Raw genomic sequence first — 17,460 nt, 5'->3', positions numbered from 1 at the left:
ACTAAAAGTAGTCTTGGACTAGGACCAAGTTAAATACAGGTAAAGCAAAACATACACACACACAGAAAAACTTTTATTTTTAAAATATAGCCATATAAAAATACAATCCAAATGGTTTAGAATATAATTTAAATTTCACCGAAATACACGCCTGTCTTGAATATGGTTTTGTCTTTGATTTTCATTCATGTAAATGTATTTTTGGGTCAGTATTATTGAATGAGTTATTATTTGTTTTTATGTAAATAAATTAATCTCTTCTTCTTTACATGCCAAAGAACGTCCAGTTTCCTTAGTGTCACTTGGTCACTTGGTGTTACATTTCCATTCTCATCTTGGTTGCCATTGCGTCACAGTGTCCATTCTATACCGTTCTGATACTGCTAATGAGATTGTGCTTCTGTTTTCTTATGCCCTACAAAAAATGTGCCATAATGTCACTAATTTTTCAAATTGTCTTGCATTTAAATAGTTTATTGCTGTACTTCTACTGTATCTTCTGCTGCCTTGTAGCCGCTTTGTCCTAAAATGCATCCAGTTGAACTTTTTTAATGCCTTTTTGGGACATTAAACCATTCTGACCTTTCTAGTTAGAGTCCATTTCATGAACAATGGTTCTTGGTTTTAGTTCCTGAGAGCTATAGTTCACCGTTTTTTGTTCCAAATCCGCATGTCACCATTTGAGCTTCCTAATTAGGCACTCTTTTAGGTTAACTAATTAGTTGAATTACATGGTGTAGTACTTCAAATAAAGAGCTGAGCACGGAGGCCTCATTAGAGTAACCCTGTCCAAAGTTTCATTCAATTATGCTAATTATAGTACAGAAATATAAGAAAAAGGGCAACAAACATGAATTCTACTATTTAATTGATCTTATTCCATTGCTTTTAAATTTATAATTGATTAAAGGAGTACTTCCCGTAATTGATTAATGCTGTCTTGTCCTCCAGCTCTTTTTCTTTTTGCTTCACTTTACAATATTCATGATTATACAATCTACAGGACTCTTAAAATTAACTAATGGAGTTGCTTTAGGATAATTTCAGGTGTGCGTGTCTTCACAAGAGCCTCGGATTACTTGGACAAAGGTTCCCTTGGGAACTTGCCCGTAGTTTTATCTTCATTTTGATAGTTTTATGTTTCACTTGCTGTTTCCATTTGAGAGATGCAGCCCCTGTTACATGAGCAACAGATGATTTAGATGTGAACAGAGAAGCATTCACATACAACTAATGAGTGTTCGAAGAAAACATAGAGTTGTGTAACGCTAACAGGTTATATAATCACGCATTGGGTGAGAATGACAGTTTATAATTCCATCTAAATGTCTCTCATAAAGTGCCAAACCTGCTATACCACAATACTTAGAGGTTTAATGTTACCTCTCTGTGTAACTTTGACATCAGAATGAATTATGTTAAGTTGGTTAACCCAGTTACAGTCATAAAAACACTGAAGCAAATCATTCAGCCTTGCATCAGTGCTTCTGTTCATGGCCAAATCCTTTTCATGCTCCAGTCTTTCTCAACTTCTGTTGTGCCTCATCAATGACTGTGTCTGTTTCTACATGCGCAGTAGCTCGCTGAACCCGGAGAGAGAAGATCCAAGATGCCACGCTCAAACTGTGATGTGTAAGAATGTTGCTATTTGAGTGACAACCCCCTAATCAGAATCAGAATTTTCCTCTAAATCAAATAAACCCAACAAATAGTAAGGATATTATCTCAAACAAATGATTGAGAGAACATTTCACATTTTGTTTTCACCCATAGACCAAAACGTGTTTGTGCCAGAATTAATTGAGCTAAAGCTCCACCCATGCTAGTCATGTGACCATACATGCAGCAGGGTCTAGCGAGGGGAGCGCCATGTCGTTGGATCTAACCTTTGACCTTTTCAACCACCTTACAGCATGTCCAAAGAGCCAAGCTCCAACTTGGAGAGCGCCATGCAGATGCTCATCAAGACCTTTCATAAGTATTCTGGGAAGGAAGGAGATAAATTCACGCTCAGCCGAGGAGAACTAAGGGAACTTCTGACGGAGGAGCTGGGAAATTATCTTGGGGTGAGAAGAAAGCATATGCACATTAAAAAATTTTTGCAACCTCTTTTGATTTCACAAATAAAATATTAAATAAAAAAGTAAGGGTGGGGCTTGATTCTATCCATCGGGAATTGATTGGACAATGCAAAGTAGGTGTTCCAAACTGAAATGGAGCCATGTGTTTGGAAGGGAGGGATTAAAAAAAGTAAGAAAAAAAAAAAAAATTGACTTGATAAAATAAATGATGCACATTTAATAAAGAAACAAAGTCTTCAAAATATATCTTTGATTTTTTTTTCACATCCCTTCACACATTTTGTTCAAATCTTTCCACATAAATTCCTCCGAAATTCAGCAAAAAAAGATTTAAATACCTGCTATCTGCCATACATCCATTTCAGCCAAAACAAATATGACACAACCTGTAACGCAAGCACAGATCTGCATCTTCTGTAAGTTACATAAATGCCTATTTGATAAGGGTTTAGAGATTCAGTGACCCTGTAATTATGTCTTATACAAATATCTTGTATGTGGATCCAGTCTCTGGCTTTTTCTTCTGAAATGAACACACACATTCCCTTTCATTAACATTCCCAGCATTCTTCAAGCTACACACTTTTCAAAATGAGATTATCACTATTGACTTTTCTTCTATGTATATAATTCTTAAAAATAAAGGTTCCAAAAGATGGTTTTCACAGCAATGCCATAGAAGAATCTTTTGGATTCCTCAAATAATTTTTTCTTAGTGTTTTTAATGATCTTTTCCATTATGGTCCTAAAAGGAGGTTTTCACCAAAATGCCATAGAAGAACCATTTTTGGTTTCCCAAAGAACCTTCCAGTGAACTGTTCTTAAAAGAACTGTTTGAAAAATTTACAAATCTAAAGAACATTTGGTGGAATGGAAAGGTTCCAAGTATGTTAAAGATTCTTCATGGAGCCATAGATACCAATAGAGAACCTTTATTTTTAAGACTGTAAAGAACCATTTTCCACTGTAAAGAATTTTTAGTGCAGTAGAAAGGTTCCATGGATGTTTAAGGTTCTTCATGGACTGTAAGTGTATTTTATTTCATATTGATACACAGTTTTAACCGTTCCGTTCAAGTTCCGTTTATTTCTAAAGCACATTTACTAATGGCCGCCAGCCGACCAAAGTGCTGTACAATAATTACAATATAGATACACAAGATAAAGTGGAAGCCATTTTAATTTGGGTCGGGAGATTATTCCAGAGAGTGGGGCCATCCACTTCAAAGGCTCTATTTCCCTTTTTTTTCAAGCGGGTTCTGGGAATCTGAAGGAGGAATTTGTTTCCCGATCTAAGTCCTCGCTTAGGAGTGTACGGGTGGAGTAAGTCCGTCAGATAAGATGGTGCAAGATTATTTAAAGATTTGTAGACAAGTAATAGAATTTTATATTCAATTCTATACTGAACAGGTAACCAATGTAGAGATCTCAGAAGGGGTGTAACACGATCAAATTTTTTACATCCCTTCAGGAATCTAGCTGCTGCATTTTGAACGACTTGTAAACTGGAAATTTGAGTCTTTGAAACACCATAATATAGAGAGTTGCAGTAATCCAGCCGAGATGTAATAAAGGCATGGATAGCAACCTCTAAAGAGGCGTTAGAAAGAAAGGTTTTAATTTTAGAGAGAGAGCGAAGATAAAAAAAAAACTAGAGCCTACTACAGAGCTAATTTGTCTGTAAAATTTCTAGCCGTTGTCGATTTCCACACCCAGATTTCGCACTTGGGATGAAATAGCAAAATTTAAGAACTCAGGATTAGGTATATTTTGTGTTCTAGTTTCAGAGGGGCCAAAAACAATAACTTCCGATTTATCTGAATTTAGAAAAAGGACATTTTTTGAGAGCCATGATTTTACGTCATCCAGACATGCTGATTACCTATTAAGAACATGCTTTTTTTCCGTGGTCAAAGGCAGATAGATTTGCATATCATCAGCGTAACAATGGAAAGAAACGCTGTGTTTCCTAAAGATGGACCCCAAGGGAAGTAGATAGAGAGAAAAGAGAGTAGGTGCAAGAACAGACCCCTGAGGTACACCACAGGTTAGCTTGCGTAAAGAAACTGAGAAAGTTCTATTTGTTAGGAAAGATTTGAATCAATTTAAAACCGCCCCTCCCAGACCCACATAAGACTCCAAGCGAGAGATGAGAATTGCATGATCAACAGTGTCGAAGGCTGAAGACAGGTCCAGCATAACCAAAATGACAGAATCACCAGAATCAGTAGCCATTAGAATATCATTAAGAACTCTTACAAGGGCAGTTTCAGTACTATGCAGTGATTTAAAGCCTGATTGAAAAGTCTCATATGTGATTATTAGTTAAAAAACAGGCCGAAAATTTGCTAAAATAGAAGCATCCAGTGAGGGTTTCTTTAGCACAACTCTCCATCTTTTAATTTTTGTCTTCACGCAGAACGCTCAAGATAAAGATGCGGTGGAGCGAGTGATGAACGACCTGGATTCCAATAATGACGGCGAGGTGGACTTCACTGAGTTCATCATCCTCATTGGTGCGCTGACCGTGGCCTGCAACGACTTCTTCCTGGACAGCCCGGCGCCCAAAAACAAGCCTGAGAGCAAGGGCGATGCAGCCACAACAGAGGAAAAGAAAGAGTAATGAGAGAATGCTTTTCAGAGAGAAAATGGAGCAAAGTATTAGTAGGTTGCATGGTTGAGAACAAGAGAGTGTTTCATCCATTTCTTTTATCGAGATCAACAAACCTAGTTCCTGGAGGAGTTTTCTCTGCTTTTATAATTCAACCGAAGCTGTTAATATACTTTCAAAGCAAAACTGTCAAACCCTGAAGGCAAAGACTCGGGGGTTTGACAGAAACACACATCAGTTGAGTGCCAGGAGCTGGTTTGTTTAACGCTGAACTATTTTTTTCTAGTTAATGAGAAGTTCTTGAGTAAAGTCTTTCAGGATGGGTGCCTTCTGTTTCTTATGAGCGCAGACATTATATACAGCTATATATAGTGTTTTTTTGGATGACGATATAGCAGCAAAGTGTATTTTGAGTGCAATAAGTGGCTACTAAATGAATGTCAAAGCTTGTATAGATAGAAAGTGGTGAGTTATAGACAGTTATGAAAGCTCATTTTTAATCAACTGTGACTTGAAAACAGATGTTGAGGTATTTATATTTATATCTTTCATGATGATGTAATTATAAATACACTTTATTGTTGACAGCAGAAAACATTACGTCTATTTAATGGTTACCATAAATTCTGAACAGTATTCATAATCTATAATAATTCAGTGTTGAAGATGTGAACTTGGTTTGTTTCTTTCTGTGCATCTATTTTTTAGCCTAATTTATTTAATAATCAATATGGATCTTCTTAATTATAATAAACATGCAACTGACCTCCATACGTTGTCTGACATTTTTTGTTCTGTAATTCTACATACAATTTGTTTGTAACATACTGAACATTTATCGTGTTTAAAAATGGTTTTCTGTTAGGATTAGTTGTCTCTCTGATTAGTATAAAAAGTTTAGTTTACTACACCAAGGATTTTTTTATATATATATATTTTAGATATTAAGGGAAGAACTCAATGTGTGCAAGCGGAAGGTATCAAATCAGACTTATTGGAAGTGGGTACGGGAGTCCCCCAAGGATCTGTATTGGGGCCATTATTATATATATAAATTGTTTAGACGTTAACATTGATAATGCAAGGTTCCACTTTTATGCAGACGACACTGTCATCTATTGTTCTGCTCCTACAAAACAACAAGCTTTGGGTGACTAACAATCAGCGTTTGATATTATTCAAGCAAGGTTTTTTACTTTGAAGTTGGTCTTAAATGTTGAGAAAACAAAATGTATGTGGTTATCAAACTCTAGAAATTCTTTGGATGGTTCTGTTGTTCTCCGAACTCTGCAAGGGTAACTTATCGCATTAGTGTCCGAATTTAAGTACCTGGGCATCATAATTGATGACACACTACGCTTTGATTCATATATAAATTATTTGCGATTAAAGTTGAAGAAGAGGCTAGGATTTTATTTCAGAAATAAGTCTTGCTTTTCATTTAATGCAAGGAAGAAGCTTGTGTCTGGTCCGCTATAGATGTGTGTAAATACTACAAAGGTGCTTGCTCGAGCACATCCTAGACTTGTTGCTCATTTCCGGCTCAACCTGTTTGACCTGATCTTCTACTAGCCATGTTTAATCAGGCCTGTAAAGGAGAAACAATAAGCAACCACAAAACAGAAAGAGCATTACAATGTCTGCTGATCCTGAATTCATATTTCCAGAAGCACATCTGTGTTCATCTCAGAGCTAATTACTTCAGTCCAGACAGTCGTGTTGAATGAATTATGAATGGTATCTTTAATTTCAGTGACATAAGCATTTACTGGTTCGTGTTACATAGCAACTGATCACATGCTGCTGTATACATTTTACTCCAGCCAAAATAAATATTCAACGCATTAGATCAGACCTATAGGGTGCTTTCTACAGGAATGCATTACGACAAAGTTTACACTATAACCTCATGTCATTCACTGAGATTTACAAACCTGCACATGCAATGGCAAAGGCATCATCAAACCTGTGGTTGTTTTATACGAGTTGCATCAGCTGAAGCATGTCGTGCATGTTAACATGCACGACATGCTTAACAAGTGTACTTTGTATTTATTCTCTGGCCTAATTACTAACTTTGCAACTTTGCGTTCATAAAAATACTGTCTATGTTTCATACACACAACTTTTCAAAAGTCTCTTATGTTCACCAAGGCTGCATTCATTAGATCGAAAACACATAAAAACAGTAATATTGTGATATATTATTATTATGATTTAAAGTAGTTTCTATTTAAATATAACCCAAAAAGTAATTTATTTTGATCCTTCAGAAATCATTCTAATATGCTGATGTGGTGCTCAAGAATAATATCTTATTATAAATGTTGAAAACAGTTGTGCCGCTTGTATTTAATATAATAATAAGTTTTAATAATATTATAAAATATAGATTTTTTTTCCGTATTCTATAGCAAGTTTAAAACACAGCATTTGTGACCCTAGACCACAAAACCAGTCATAAGGGTCAATTTTTTAAAATGGAGATTTATACATCTGAAAGCTGAATAAGTGTGCTTTCCATTGATGTGTGGTTTGTTAGGATAGGACAATATTTGGCTGAGATACTATTTGAATATCTGGAATCTGAGGTGCAAAAAAATAAAATAAAATAAAATAATGAGAAAATTGCCTATAAAGTTTTCAAATTTATTTTTTTGTTTCATTTAAACCCTAATCTCTTTTTTGAATTGACAATTATGATGTTATTAAATACCACTTGTTTTAATATTTTGTCAAACCCACAATTATCATGATGAGACAATAATGTGTGAACTGTCCAGGATAGTACAAGCTATAATAAAAGAAGGATATTAAGGATAGAAAAGCATAAAAATGTTTTGCCTTATTAATTCTATCTTATTAATACCTTTATCAACATTATCCATGCAGGATACAAATCCTGCTTTCACAGAAACAATTAGATCATATAAAACATGTATGAACCAAATCTAGAGGATTTCATGTGTCTTCATATCTGTCTTGCTCCAGACTACAGCCGGTGTTCAGGACAGTGACAGTCTTTTGGCCAGAGCTGAGGCTGTTGTGGCAGCTGTGATGTGGCGGTGTCACCTGACCAGGTCCGGCTGGTAACTGTAGTGCTGCATGTCACCGTTATCTGGCCAGGCTGTCTGGACCAGCCCTGACAGACACCTCAGCTTACCTCACGCGCTGAACGTCTCCACCACAGTCTCCTCCAGCCCTGCTTCAGATCCCTCCGAGGATGATCTGTGCTCACGATAACAACAGTGTCCATATCAGTGTTCATACATGCAGACAAACACATACTTCCTACAAACTAAAGTGGAGGTGCACACAAGGAGCTCACACGCAATAATTCACTTATGTATATGAACACAGGAATGCATTTGTAAAACTATGTTTGTCATTCTAGGGCAAATCTGACAAACGTGAGAGTGTGTGAGCAGGTTCAGAGAGCCACAGATGATAATTCAATAGATTACAAACACCAGTATCTGTCCTGTGACCCACATTTCCTCATACGTTTTGATACTGGGTAGTAGTACATTGTGTAAAAAGACAATGTGTTTTACTATATATATAAAAAAAAGTATATATATATAAAATTATATATTTTTTACATAGTAAAACATTTAAAATTTACTATCCAGTATCAAAAAGGAAATGTAGGTCACAGTATAGATACTGGTGTTTGTAATCTTTTGCATTATCATATTGCATATCATGCATCATCATTATATATACATATATATATATTAGTACTATCTACTACATGTAATTTATGTAAATTGATTCAAGTAAAATTGATCAAAAATGATTTCAAATAAATCTGTTGAACTTTCTATTCATCGAAGACTCCTGGAAAAAAATGAAGCACAGATTTCACAACAATATTAGGCAGTACAATATTTCTTGAGTATATCAGCATATTAGAATAATTTCTGAAGGATCATTTTGAGACTGACTAGAGTATGGCTGCTGAAAATTCAGCTTTGTTATCACGTTAATAAATTACATTAAAAAAAACATAGAAATAGTAACAGCTATTTTAAATTGTAATATTTCCACAGTACTACTGTTTTTGCTGTATGTTTTATCGACTCATTCGACTTTCAAAACATTAAAACATCTTTCCAACCCCAAACATTTGAACGGTGGTGCATCAAAACTGAACATTATAATGTTCCCACAACAAAAAATGTAATTTGGAAAATGTTTCAACATACATTTGTTGTCTGGTGGTTTTTCTGGTTGAACACTGCAGTTTGAGGTTGAAGCAAACTACAGTTGTTCTCACCCTTACAAAGTTTTAAACACATGGTCTGTATTGTAATTGACTTGATTTCTCTCACTTGCTTTATTTCCTATGTTTGCAGTGTAATTTCTCATTGTTTAGATCACAACTATAATCCAGTTGTCGAGCTACATTTGCAAACTATTACAATTTGACTAACATGCTAATTGCTACCAGCTAAAGCTCATAGTATACTCTGAAATGTTCCCAGGCCTATAAAGTTTTTACTTTTTAACTAAACTTTTGTAATATCACAATTACAAAATAGGCTACCATCTTTTTACTATTTGATTAGATAGTTCATGTTTTATTGTAGTTAATCTACTATGAAACCAAAGAGACTGTTTTCTTAAGGCCTCGTTGTTTCTGGGGAGAGCTTTGATTTACACATTTTCACGTGTTTGGTGTATCTTTAACGGCTTGTTTGTCTGTCTATCTCATACAATATGCTCGTGGAGGATGGCTCTAGTCTTAAACTGGATCACAGCAGGCGTCACAAGAGCCTGCTTATCGGACTCAGCTATCATGATGATGAAGTAAGAAAGGTAAAAAGAGAGGGATCTTAATGTACCTACTGAAAGGAAAGGGGGAGGGCCGGTGTCAATTCAAGCCTTTTCCCTGCACGTTAAGTGTCTTTAATACCAGTGAAACGATACCAAGGCAACACTTTGCCTTGTTTTTAGCAGCGTGATTCCCTTCGGCTATCACGTATTGCTGCTATTCTACCCTAAACCCTGGGGTCCACATAGACTCGTGTACATCTGATCTGCAAACAGTCATTAACCCTGTCGCCTCTGTCACCCCTTCACCTAACCTTCACTGCGATCTTAACCTGCCTATGACAGCAGCCCTGGATTAACAATTCATCTCTATTTAAGACAATGCAGGCGGTAACTCAATCCCCAGGCTAAAATTAACACTAATGGGTCTTGAAGAGGGCCTGAGAATGCAGAAATCATTCAAAGAAAGATCTATCAATGAAATGATTCATAACTAATGACCAAGGGTGGATCAGGGCAAGGTGAATGAATAACAGTGTGACCGTGCACCTTTGGACCTGGACGGGGTCTTCATTTTGCATTGTGTGATTTAGTATTGTGTTACTAACTAAAACTAAATCAGAAATCATAAAGAAACATTCCCGTTGCTTGAAAAGCTTTTAAAATGTAAAAGCAAGAAGCAAATAAACAAGATAGATAGACATATATATATATATATATATATATATTTGAAAATGTAATTTGGATGAGTAGGAAAATGCCTGTGAATTTATACACTTAAATCCAGTTACATTAAAGTTCATATATAATGCACCACTTATATTGTATTACAAACGGGTGTACCTACCTCATAGGCCTATGCTATTTTTAGGGCAGTGTGAAAGTATCCTCAAGTCATTCAAAGCAGAAATAGTTTCAGACAAGCACTGTACATTAAGTGACAATAATAGCTGTGAACTTAAGTGCTGCTATGATTGTCCTGTTACTTAGAACTGATTGGTACAAATAATAGGCCTAATGTATTATTTGCAGGGTTGGTTCTTTGTATGACCAATAGAGGCCGCCAGACACTAACTTATGGTCAGATAGGCATCGTTATAGGGCAGCAAAGTCAGTGGTATAATAAATTTGAGCTGTCTCCTTAGATCAAAGCAGTGAAAGTTATCTGTAGCTAATTGTCTTGTTCTAAACACAGTTTTGCCTTTGAGCTGAAAATGTGTGATTTATGATTTGCGTTTAGGGGACTGATCCTGGATCAGTAGAAGTACAAAGGAAAAACCAACATTAGTGCACTGTTCTGACTCGTGACAGTTGTGTCTTCACGTCTGAATATCGAAAAACATCCTTTCATAAATGATTGTATATATATTTAATTGCAATTATTTTATTGTTCTATTATTGAGATCAGTGTTCACATAGCTACAGTTGATAAATTATGCAAAACTGCTTTTGTCACAAAATAATACTTTTTTATTTTAAAGGAATTTTACATTTAGAACAAGCTAATTTAATTAGAAATAATGATTAAAACAAAATCAGTTCATGAAACGGCAATCGAAAAAAAAACTACAACTCCACTCATGCAGCTGAACCATACAAGCATTCAGACGCGCCTATAATCAAATCGGGGGGTGCAATTTTTTATTTTTAGAAACCGGTCAGAGCACATTCCCTCCAAGACAATATGCACAAGATTATAAATAAATTCTAATTGTACACATTTACAACAGTGCAGTGAACTGACTGCAAAATGCACAACACACAATTTCTCCCCGCATCATTCGCAAAATGGTCTGATCTCGATCAGTCCACGTGTTTGATACGCGAGGGGGGGCGACGATAAAATATTAAGCAGTTACAGACACAGCGCCAGGCATTTATTAGCTCTACCTCACATAAACGTCACGAATATACTTCTAAATACAAAACTATTCTATAATATCACAAGAAACATAAAAAATGTAAAATCGCTTATTTGTTTTAGCCTGCCCACCCCTATTTTCTACACATGCCCTGCGCGAGTCGACTCCGGCTGTCCCTCTTTGTCCGGCAACGAGCAGGCCGTAATTAACATGGCCAATTTCGCGTTTGGGGATAAATATTAAATCGTAAGTCTATTTGACATTGATTGTTTGTCATATGCGGGTTGATGCCTTGATGCAACAGTCAGGTGTATATGAATGAGCTGTGTGAGCAACGTTTACCGTCTTTACCTTGCTTGCTGATGGCTAACCGGCTAACGGCTAACGTTAGCTAGATGGCGAATTCAAATCACGTTTGAATTCAATTCAATCGCTTAACGCGTCGTTTACAGTCGCACTGTATCTTCGAATCGAACACAGTTTAAAACGGTGGGAAGAGCTCGGTGTGCTTGCATCTGAATGACATTTCGACGGCCGTCCAGGTAGAAACACATCTGTATGTGATCACATTGCAGGCAGGCAGATGTGTATTCACATTCAGTCCATCCCAATCACTTCTTTTGGTTAATAACTCAACATCTTCAGACGTGTCTGCTGCGATGCTCATCCAGATCGCGGTGTTATTTGGGGGTGCATGCGTGTAAACGTGCAGAATCATGAATGCATCCTTCAGACATGTTGCTGAGTAGGTGCCTGATCTCATTGGCCCACCGGTAACTTACAGTTAAAATTAAGCATTTCACGCGCTATTCCTGGGGCTGCGGGGTGATACTCGTTGGACCCGAGGAGATTTTCGTCAAATAAAGTAATTTCTGTAAATGAACGGTGTCATGGCACCGCACCGACAGTCATTTTAATGGCGGGACAGCAGGCGGGACAGAGTCAAGGAAAACGAGGCAAAGGTAGGAAACTGTCAAGCAGCGCATCTCTGTGTCCGAGCGGGGATCCACACAGCTCTTGCTGCAAATCTCCCTTTTCCCTGTCCGCACTTGCCTGAATGTACGGTGGCCTTGTTTTCGTGGGGATCTGTCTTTGGGTAGCTTTATGTCAACCTCGCATCACTTGTCTATTCACGCGTGTTCGTTTGGTTTTTTGTATTTATTTTATTTTTTACACACATTGCATTGAACTCTTTCCCAACGTGTTATTTGCCCTAAAAGCAAGCCTCTTGGGATCAGGGTTTGGGGTTGCATAAAAGTTCATCAGCTGTAAAGTTTGTCTTACGAGATAGACCGATATGACAGATTGTCTTTAAAGTAAACGATATGCATTAAAAAAAAAAAAACTTTTATTGCTTTTTTAAATATAATTTGACTACAATTAAATGAGAGATTTAATATCATATTTGATAGGAATTCAAACAATATGATTATTATTAAATGTATGCATTTTTTATCAGCATCGTCCATATTTATATCCAACAAAGAACGTATTGGATAATAATAATAATTATTGTTATTATTATTTAAAAAAAGTGACACTCACTGTGAATAATGTAATTAGGTGTTGGTCTTTAGAGACACATATTGCTGTATATACATAAAAATGTTGGTCAAACTGATTATCTGTCTATCTCTAGTCTTCAGTTTCTTGTCATAATGTTTAATAACATGGGATGCACTTTGATAATCTAGGTTTTAGGGGGTTTTCTTTTATTTTTATGATTTGGTTCTCAAGAAATGTATTTATTTATTGGTGGTACTGAGATGTGTGGTTGTTGTTTCAGCACAGTTGTATTATAGAAACAAAAACATGATCTAAAAGCTATCAACACATATGTTTAACAAAATAGACCGTTACCAAATCTATTTGTTACCAGTGCTCTGCTTTTTCTCTTCAAATGCCAGTCAGGTTCACAGTTGATGCTAGCAGTGTGACACAATGGGCATGTAAATGAGCAATTCCACCTAATACCACCTGGCAGATTACAGTGAAAAATGATCTTGTGCATGTTTTTGCATCAAAAGAAGTTTTATATAAGTGTCCTTTTGGTCTAACCGCACCTTTCTCCCTCCCTATTCTTGTTCATTGTTCCCCCTTTCCATTTCTGCTTCCATAGGTTCCCAGATGAAGAGCCCAGAGAAAAAGAAGAGGAAGTCAAACGCTCAGGTAAGTTTTTGAATCTTTGGACTTAATGCTTTATTTTATATTTAGCCTAACTTTGTTGTAATGTTTGCAAAGGTATTTGTATTCTAGTGGACTTGCTTCCCTCTTTAAGCTCAGTGTTAACATAATGGCATTTAAAGACAAATTCAGTGCATTAACATTAGAAATGAAGCAATTCAGCATTACCAACTCATTTCTCACTCCTTGTATTTCCTGCTAGGGGGCAGCATTCTCCCACCTCTCTGAGTTTGCACCCCCTCCTACTCCAATGGTTGATCACCTGGTGGCCTCTAACCCTTTTGATGATGACTTTGGTCCGCCAACGCGATCTGGTGGAGGGGGTGGTCCAGGTGGTGCCTCTTTTATGCCCAGTCCAGGGGGCGGTGGAGGTGGCTACGGTGGACCCGGTCGAATGGGAGGAGGTATGGGATTCATGGGCGGCCCAGGTGGACCTGGAGGTGGACAGCCTGGCCGTCGACCCCCTTTCGGTCCGCCAACACCAAATACTGGACCACACCACCCACTCGGATTTGGGGGCATGCCGGGCTTTGGAGGTGGTGGAGGCGGAGGAGGTGGTGGAGGAGGATTTCCACCAGGAGGGCCATCCCAGTTTAACATGCCACCCAATTTCAGCCCACCCATGCACCCTGGGCAGGGCTTCAATCCAATGTTGTCACCTGGAGGAATGGGTGGCGGTCCAGGAGGTGGAGGAGGTCCACCTCATCCAAGATTTGGGATGCCTCAGCAACAGCCTCCACATGGACAAGGTGGCCATCCCTTCAACAGCCCGCCCTTACCTGGCGGCCCTGGTCCTCGTGGGCCTCCGCACGGCCCCATGAACCCTATGGGGGGTATGGGAGGAGGAATGAACATGATGGGCATGGGTGGTGGAGGTGGTGGGGGTAATATGGTGGGTGGACACCCAGGTATGCCTCCACAAGGACAGTTCCCTCCTCCACAAGATGGCCCGTATTCTGGATCAAGTCCTCCTGTTGGTGAAGAGGGAAAGAACTTTGGTGGTCCAGGTGGTGGTCCACCTGTTCCCTCTCAACAGCAACCACCTAACCTTAATCCCTCCGGTCCTCCATCCAACAATGTCACGCCTGGTCTGTCCCCAGCCCCTGGACCCCCACCGCCTGGAGGTGGTTTCCCAGGTCATCCAGATGTCCAACAACCCAACCCCAACACTCCAGGTCAACCCCAGTCGGCTCCTCAACCCCCCAATCCCAACTCGTCCCCCACTGGCCCACATAACGGTCCCCAGCCTCAACAGGCACCAACCAATCAGCATCCTCCTCCCAACTCCACTGGTGGCCCTGGCCCCAACACTCCATCCAACCAGCAACAACCAACGCCACCAAACTCCACTCCAGGTTCAGCGCCCTACAACCAGCAGAACAATGCTCCTGGAGGTCCAATGCCAAACCAGCCACCCAACTCCAACCAGAACAACCTTAACAACAGCAGTGGTGGCAACACCCCAGGTAGCAACCCCAATCCTCCATCCAACTCCAACTCCACGCCCAACACCCAATCCCCGCTTCCCAGTGGGCCCGCTCCTCCCTCTGCTGGCCCAGGCTCCGGTCCCCCAAAGCTAGGTGGAGGCATGGTGTTCCCTTGTGGCCTCTGCCTGTCAGAAGTGCATGATGACCAAGAGGCCATCTTGTGCGAGGCCTCCTGCCAACGATGGTTCCATAGAGACTGCACAGGCCTAACTGAGCCAGCGTATGGGCTGCTAACCAGGGAGAGTGCTGCGGTGTGGGCTTGCGACTTCTGCCTCAAGACAAAGGAGATCCAAGCTGTTTATGTGCGCCAGGGACTAGGACAGCTGGTGGCTGCAAATGATGGCTAAAGGAGAGGAGAAGATTGGGGAAGAGGGATGTTTGATTTATTTCTTGGTGCTTTATGTTTTGTTTCACGGTGAGAAAGTGAAATGGAAGTGAAGAATTAATCCACCAGAGGAGAGCGAGACATGCAGATAAAACTGAACATCTTAATCTGATGTTACTTCTTACATTGGTTTCTTCACAGACCTCATAAGCACTTTTAGGGCCCATGTCTCTGATTAAAAAAACGTTGACGTTGGAAATGTTTGTATATAGAATATCCTGACACATTTTCAAAATTCAGCTGTTTTTGATTGGTGTTGCACTCATAGGTCTTCATTTCACCTTGGTGACAAATTTGGAGAAGCAGATTGATTCTGGCCACAGTAAAAAACAAAATTCAATATGTTTGTACAAGAATTTAACCTTTTGTGTGATTATACCCAAGATCAGCCTCCAAAGAGCTGTCCAATCTTTTTTTTTTTTTTTTTTTTCAAAATCCACCTTGTTGATCTGAAAAGCACTGATGCCAACTTGCTACCTCAAAAATTTTGACATGTCTGGCTAAGAATGCTTTAAGTCAAGAGTGTATAGTCACCACACAACCTCTCCTCTCCTCTCAGTGATCTCCATTTCAGTATATCCAAAGGAAAATGGCAGCGTCCTGAAAAAGGCATATAAGACATGTAGATAATCAACATTTCACTGTGTGTCTTTGAATACATGAGTGATCAGACAGAAATTGGAGTCCTGCGATTCATTGTTAATAAAACTCTAGATTGTTTCTCTTCATGTACAGCTACTTACTGTTCTTGACACAAAGTGGACAATGATGGATGGTGGCATAGCCGATAGTGGTAATCCATAACCATATCAGTGTATGTAGTCTTTGGATTGCATGTGAACCAATGCAGTACTTCGTCAGAACTGTTTTAATTGTTACTTTTACTGTTCCGATTAGGCCTCATCCTGGGCTTTGAAGTAGACCAAATAACCACAAAATCAAATGTTGTCGCAGAGTAAGATGTTTGCAGTTTTTCTTTTTTTATTTCTCAATTTCTGTCCAAGTTGCCTTTTTCTTATGTTACTTTTTATGTACCTGTGTGTATGCTGTTCAATGTGCTTGCTCTGGTGCCCTCCATTCGCCAGCATTGTGCAGTAATATGGTGGGGTTTTCTGGCCTCTGGCTCTGTACTGAAAGAAGTAAATTGAATTGTTTTTTTACAAGTCTTTTTGTGACCTTTTTTGTGATTGTATTAAATATAGGTTAAAAAAACACAACTAAACTAAGGCATGTAATTAAATAAATCTTTTTTTATAACGAGTCTTAATGGGCATGCCCCAGTCTTTAAAATAATATTAAAAACGTTTCTTAAAATATATATTTTTAAAAACTGCATTTTTTTGTGTTGCTGTCAGTTAACTGTCCTTAAGATGTTTTAAAACACTTTGTGATTTCATGACTATATTTGTAATATCTATAACAATTTCATAAATCTGTAGGGCAACCCAGAAGGCTAATTCACCATGGTTTCCCTGGAATTTCCTGTTTTTTTGGGGGTTTTTTTAGAATTTGGTAAAATAAAGTCTGTGGTTAACGCTATTTTGAGGGTGCATGTTTTGTAACAACTTAAATGATCTCAGTCTTGCATTTTGATGATTCTGTGTTTTTAAAAGGCTTGCTAACAAGCTGCTATGCAAGGACTGCTACAGTTTATAAAACACATCAATTCTTGTGATAGTTTTAGCAATTTTTTGTCAACTCTAATTTGTTTAAAAACAAAAGTCCCTAAAAATATTAACCACAGACCTTATTTTACTAAAAAAAGAAAAAAAAACTGCTGTAAATATCCGAGGAAACTCATGCCTCAAAAATGTAAATTTTGGGTGTATAAACTAGTGCGTACTGCTAAAGTAAGCTATGGCCACATTCATGAAACATGAACGGAACAAATGTCTAAATCATTCACACATCCATCATTTTGCAAATGATTAACACAGAAATTTGTTCTAGTGTTGCAGTTCTATTTTAGGTAAAAAAAATTCAATTTTGACACTATATTCTAAAAAACTTACAAATCTGCTAACTAAAATCTTTATAAGAAAGAACGTTAAAAATAAAACTTATGTTATCCTTAA

The 17,460-nt window shown here is 38.2% G+C and overlaps 2 protein-coding genes across 3 annotated transcripts; both read left to right on the top strand.

The window, feature by feature from the left end:
- Window positions 1–1,609: 1,609 nt before the first annotated feature.
- Window positions 1,610–4,703, top strand: LOC306885728 (protein S100-A1-like; the record flags this gene model as incomplete). The annotated part of the gene is made up of 3 exons (XM_079442461.1): window positions 1,610–1,632; window positions 1,913–2,066; window positions 4,500–4,703. The coding sequence occupies 3 exons, from the start codon at window positions 1,610–1,612 to the stop codon at window positions 4,701–4,703; spliced, it is 381 nt and encodes a 126-aa protein (XP_079298587.1).
- Window positions 4,704–11,302: 6,599 nt separating this feature from the next.
- Window positions 11,303–16,546, top strand: LOC306885717 (pygopus homolog 2-like). 2 transcript variants are annotated; one of them, XM_079442446.1, is made up of 3 exons: window positions 11,303–12,291; window positions 13,449–13,498; window positions 13,716–16,546. In XM_079442446.1, exons 1-3 carry the CDS (start codon window positions 12,246–12,248, stop codon window positions 15,345–15,347), a joined length of 1,728 nt encoding a protein of 575 aa, XP_079298572.1. In that variant the 5' UTR covers window positions 11,303–12,245; the 3' UTR covers window positions 15,348–16,546. The 2 variants fall into 2 exon arrangements, with proteins under 2 accessions (XP_079298572.1, XP_079298573.1); XM_079442447.1 differs by having other exon boundaries at window positions 11,501–11,575.
- Window positions 16,547–17,460: the final 914 nt, after the last annotated feature.

This window comes from Barbus barbus (assembly GCF_936440315.1).
Source record: "Barbus barbus genome assembly, chromosome: 19".
NCBI lineage: Eukaryota > Metazoa > Chordata > Actinopteri > Cypriniformes > Cyprinidae > Barbus > Barbus barbus.
The sequence above is the reverse complement of the archived record's forward strand: the minus strand, read 5'-3'. Positions and strand labels throughout refer to the sequence as shown.